The sequence below is a fragment of the Engraulis encrasicolus genome, chromosome 5 (genome assembly GCF_034702125.1).
Source record: "Engraulis encrasicolus isolate BLACKSEA-1 chromosome 5, IST_EnEncr_1.0, whole genome shotgun sequence".
Taxonomy (NCBI): domain Eukaryota; kingdom Metazoa; phylum Chordata; class Actinopteri; order Clupeiformes; family Engraulidae; genus Engraulis; species Engraulis encrasicolus.
Genome location: NC_085861.1, coordinates 45,702,722 through 45,708,721, shown reverse-complemented (window position 1 = coordinate 45,708,721; position 6,000 = coordinate 45,702,722). Strand labels below are relative to the sequence as shown.

Genomic DNA, 6,000 nt, shown 5'->3' with positions numbered 1-6,000 from the left:
CTCTCGTGTGTGTGTGTGTGTGCGTGTGCGTGTGCTTGCGTGCGTGCGTGCGTGCGTGTGTGTGTGTGCGTGCGTGTAGGCTGGGTGGTGGGTTCTCTGGAGATCCTGGGCAGTCCTGCCAGCCTGGTGCGCAGTATCGGTAACGGGGTGTCGGACTTCTTCCGGCTGCCCTACGAGGGCCTGACCAGGGGGCCCGGGGCCTTCGTCAGCGGGGTGTCCCGCGGAACCACCTCCTTCGTCAAACACATCTCCAAAGGTAACCTATTCTGTCTCTTCATCCCCCTCTCCCTTGAGTCTTCTCTCATCTCTCTATCGGTCTCTGTCTTTTTATCTCTATCTCCCTCAATCTTCGTCTCTATAGCTCTCCCGCCAACCACTCTCTGCCTCCTTTGCCAAACACATCTTCCAATATACTTTCTCTCTTTCTCTGTATCTATCCATGCATGACCCTATTCTAGCTACCTCCTTTGTCAAGCACATCACCAACAGTACCTGTCTTTGTCTGTATTTTTTCTCTCAACTCTCTGCCTTAATTTCTTTATTCATACTATCAGAGTTAATTCCATTATCAAAGCATTAACAATAATTACTCTACCACACACCCTTGTCTCTGAACTATTTGGTTTGTTTTTGTCGATCTCACTACCTTCTTCACCACCGCATCACACTATCTCACTGCTCTCTTGCTCTCTCTCTCTCTCTCTCTCTCTCTCTCTCTCTCTCTCTCTCTCTCTCTCTCTCTCTCTCTCTCTCTCTCTCTCTCTCTCTCTCTCTCTCTCTCTCTCTCTCTCTCTCTCTCTCTCTCTCTCTCTCTCCATTAGGCACTCTGACGTCCATCACTAACCTGGCCACCAGTCTGGCGCGTAACATGGACCGCTTGTCCCTGGATGAGGAGCACTATACGCGGCAGGAGGAGTGGAGACGCCAGCTGCCCGAGAGCCTGGGGGACGGCCTCCGACAAGGCCTGTCACGCCTGGGCATCAGCCTGCTGGGTAACACCACACACAACCATGCATCTCTCACACACACACACACACCTGGGGGACGGCCTCCGACAAGGCCTGTCACGCCTGGGCATCAGCCTGCTGGGTAACACCACACACAACCATGCATCTCTCACACACACACACACTCACACTCACACACACACACACCTGGGGGATGGCCTCCAATAAGGCCTGTCTCGACTGGGGATCAGTCTACTGGGTAACTCCGCACGCACACACACACTCACACACTCATGCATCACACACACACACCTGGGGGATAGCTTCAGAGGCTGTCATGCATGGGAATAAGCATGTTGGGTAAGAGTACAAACATACACTCGTGCATTACACACACACACACACACACACACACACACACACACACACACACACACACACACACACACACACACACACACACACACACACACACAGAGAACTTCTAACACGCACGTCTGCACACATAGACTAAAGCATGCCTGTTCTGTCTGTCTGTCTACTACATGCATACCCAGGTGCCATCGCGGGCATCGTGGACCAGCCCATGCAGAACTTCCAGCGTACGTGGGAGCTCCAGAGCTCAGCGGGCAGCACGGCCAAGGGAGTGATCTCCGGAGTGGGGAAGGGCATCGTAGGGGTCTTCACCAAACCCATCGGAGGAGCCGCAGAACTCGTCTCACAGACCGGATACGGTAAGACTGTGTTTGTTGTGTGCGTGTGCGTGTGCGTGCGTATGTGTGTGTGTGTGCGTGTGTGTGTGTGTGTGTGTGTGTGTGTGTGTTAGGTGTTAGCCTATTTGGTACTGAGCAATGCTGAAAATGGAATCGTAAAGACAGACATCCTGAAAACCACTTCCGATATAAAATTTATTTTGGAAGTGTTTTTAAGGATGTATATGTCTCTACATGTCCATTTTCAGCATCGCTCAGTACCAAATAGGCTAACACCTAACATACACACACACACACACGCACACACACACGCACGTACGCAGTGGTTCTGGTTGTTTTGTTATCTGTGTCTGTATGAGTCTGTACACATGTTTTTGTGCGTTTGTACATGTCAGTGTACAATACGTGTGTGTGTGTGTGTGTGTGTGTGTGTGTGTGTGTGTGTGTGTGTGTGTGTGTGTGTGTGTGTGTGTGTGTGTGTGTGTGTGTGTGTGTGTGTGTGTGTGTGTGTGTGTGTGTGTGTGTGTGTGTGTGTGTGTGTGTGTGTGTGTGTGTGTGTGTGTGTGTGTTTGTGTGCATCAATGTATGTCACCACACGTGTGTATGTCTGTGTGTATGTTTAAAGGCCCCCATATGGCCACAAGGCCTGAAACTTCAAGAAAACTTCAAAAACGTCTCTGTTGACTCCCATCGCAACAATGTTGTTCAGAGCGCTGCTTGTCAGGCCGGCGTGAGTTCCCACAATGCGAAGAGTACACCAAAGCCATGATTACATGTGGTCCCAACACACTTCAATGGCAGCCAACGGCCGCCTGTAAAAACACTGACAGACTGACATTGTTGGGTGGAAAGTCTTTTTTTACGGTGCTGTGTGTGCGTGCGTGTCTGTGCGTGTCTGCGTGTGTGTGTATGTGTGTGTGTGTGCCCGCACTGCGGTCGTTTACGGCGTGTAAAAGGTGAGGGGCAGATGTCCGTCTTGTGATAATGCTCAGCGTGATGTCACGGATGAGGGATACACACACACACACACACACACACACACACACACACACACACATAGTACTATACTCATACACACACACACACACTCACACGTGCATACATATCCACACACCCGCTCGTATACAACACACTCGCGCATACATATCCACACACACACACACACACACACACACACTTGTATGCAACACACACACAGAGACTCACACACATACATTCATACACATGACCACATGTGAGCATGCGAGCAGTCATTTACATAAGCAGTTCATGTGCATATACAGTACACATTATCATACACACACACACTTACCACAATTATGCACGCACACATAAGCACACACTAATGCACATACAGTACATACCGTACACTACACACACACACAAACTCTGTGGCATACACACACACACATACACACACACACACACACACACACACACACACACACACACACACACACACACACACACACACACACACACACACACACACACACACATACACACACAGTCACAAAAGCTCTCTGACGTAATACGGTACCAGCTGGGTTCCATTGCTGTGAGCCAGGGTGCTCTTTATGTAGGAAACGCGTGAATAAAGCCCATATAAAACTGTAGCGGGCCATTTTAGATGGAAATAAATCAGTGTTAATTGTCCATCCCGAGGCCACTTTGTACTAAGCTGCAGTTGGCCAGGGACAGTGTGTGTGTGTGTGTGTGTGTGTGTGTGTGTGTGTGTGTGTGTGTGTGTGTGTGTGTGTGTGTGTGTGTGTGTGTGTGTGTGTGTGTGTGTGTGTGTGTGTGTGTGTGTGTGTGTGTGTGTGTGTGCGCATGCATGTAAGTGCTTGCATGCGTGTGTGTGTATTAGCTTGAGCTCTCAGTTTGAATGGGGTTCCTCTGAAAGGCTGAATGACGTTACCTGGGCCATCTCTCTCAAGGGTTTAACAGCACACGTGTGTGTGTATGTGTATGTAGTGTGTGTGTGTCTGTGTCTGTGTCTGTGTCTGTGTTTATGTAGAGGCTGTTGTAAGAGAGAGAGTGTGTGTGTGTGTCTGTGTGCGTGTGTGTGAGAACAGGTTACTGTCACAGCACATAAAGTCTAAATGGGCTGAACTGTGCCGTTTTAAGAGGCTAAGACTCCCTCAGGAGCTTACACACACACACACACACACACACACACACACACGAGTTACCCCAGCAACACCACACCACCCCCTCCACATTACACATAGAGACACAGACACCACATAAACATGCTGTTCCCTTGCGCTCCGTGTCTCTCTCTCTCTCTCTCTCTCTCTCTCTCTCTCTCTCTCTCTCTCTCTCTCTCTCTCTCTCTCTCTCTCTCTCTCTCTCTCTCTCTCTCTCTCTCTCTCTCTCTCTCTCTCTCTCTCTCTCCCTCCCTCACTTGAACTTCCATACTCCATCCTCTTCGTGGCTACACAACACATAAACATACCAATCTGGCATCCATAGACGTACATACAAACCCACACACACACACACGCATGCACACTCTCACACATACTTACATCTCTTACATCCCCTCTACATGGAAATACAGTATATGAACATGCGTCTCTCACATCCGCATAGATACACGTATAAACACACACACACACACACACACACACACACCCACACACACACACACACACACACACACACACACACACACCGACTCACTTTGTCTTACATCACAAGGACACAGTACATAAACATTCTTCTCTCACTGCTGTACAGACATGCTTACACACACACACACACACACACACACACACACACACACACACACACACACACACACACACACACACACACACACACACACACACACGCACACACACACAGTCTATCTCTAACACACACACACTCACACGGTTTTATAGGGAGACAGAGAGTGAGAGAGCTATGCGAGCCTAAGAAAGGGAGAACAATGGCTGCGTGTGTACACTACTGACATTCACACAGAAAATATTTTGCACATGTACATATTCCATTATATCCCAATCGCCGCATCTGCTACTAATAACAGGATTCTCTTCAAAGACAGTTTCACTACTGTTGCACGCACGCTCACTCCCAAGGCCGACGGACACACACACACACACGGCTCACGCACACACACACACACACACACACACAAGGACACATGCACACACATTAGAATACACACACATTAGGAAGGGGACACACACACATACACACGCAGTCACATCATAAACACGCAGACTATTAAACACAGTATAGAGTAGATCAATCAGTGCTGTGGTATGCACGCGTTTCCCCCTCTCACCCTTTCAACCTTCGGAGCCTTTTTATGTCTCGCATCAATGACATCATCACCGAAGGCCGCCATCGCTGCATGCTTTACGAAGTGTTTAAAAGCATGACATCATTCCTCCCTCGCTCCAGTGACACGACTAGGAAGTCGGAGGAAGCGTTGAAACCCGAGAACACCCATGTGCACACGCACACTCACACACACACACACACGCGCACACACACCTTCAGCTGTAGAATACAGTTTCGCTGTGTGTGTTTGAACATGCTAAATTGTGTTGTCATTGTACCTCACGGGTCAGTTAATGTGTACATTCCTTTGCATCTTCTTCCTGTGTGCCTGTGTGTGGGTGCACGTGTGCCTGTGTGGGTGTGGGTGCGTGCATGTTTGTGCGTGTGCCTGTGCGTATGTCTCTGTGTGTGTGTGTGTGTGCCTGTGTGTGTGTGTGTGTGTGTGTCTGTGCCTGTGTGTGTGTGTGTGTGTGTGTGTGTGTGCGTGCGTGTGCGCGTGTGTGTTGACAGGTATCCTTCATGGTGCTGGACTGTGGGAGCTCCCCAAGCAGCTGTACCTCCCAGCAGAGGAGCAGGCGGCCCAGGCCCCCAACAGCCACCTCAAATACGTCTGGTAAGAGGCCTCATAACTGGCCCTAATGATGCTTACATTCCCTGCTAAGATACAGTAGCTTAAAGGTGGGGTTGCAGGTTACCCATTTTAAGAAAATGTACTATTATGACAACACGTTGGGGGTTCCGCAGGCTCATAGGAGTCTATACAGAACCTTAGAATTCTGGGCGAGTACCCTCAACGTGATGTCATACCTGCAACCCCACCTTTAAAGCTTCCACTGTCTGTTTCTATGTCTCTGTACTTGTCTGTTTTCTAATAAAAAAAAATAAAAAATAAAAAAGACAAAAAAAAAAAAGCTTCCACTGATAGGCCCTGCCATGGCCTATCGATAGGGCACTGACCCCCGGGTTTGATTCCAGCATTCCAGCAGGGTCATTTGCATTTGCAATCCTCCCCCATCTCTCTCTCCCGCTGGCTTCCTGTCACCATC

The 6,000-nt window shown here is 49.2% G+C and overlaps 1 protein-coding gene across 1 annotated transcript in view; it reads left to right on the top strand.

Moving 5' to 3' along the window:
* LOC134449561 (intermembrane lipid transfer protein VPS13B-like) overlaps positions 1 to 6,000 on the top strand; it is a 646,790-nt gene that overhangs the window by 634,969 nt on the left and 5,821 nt on the right. Inside the window, exons 60-63 of the mRNA XM_063199569.1 lie at positions 80 to 256; positions 822 to 992; positions 1,505 to 1,681; positions 5,465 to 5,567. Coding sequence (XP_063055639.1) covers positions 80 to 256; positions 822 to 992; positions 1,505 to 1,681; positions 5,465 to 5,567 — 628 coding nt within the window. The remainder of the gene's footprint in view (positions 1 to 79; positions 257 to 821; positions 993 to 1,504; positions 1,682 to 5,464; positions 5,568 to 6,000) is intronic.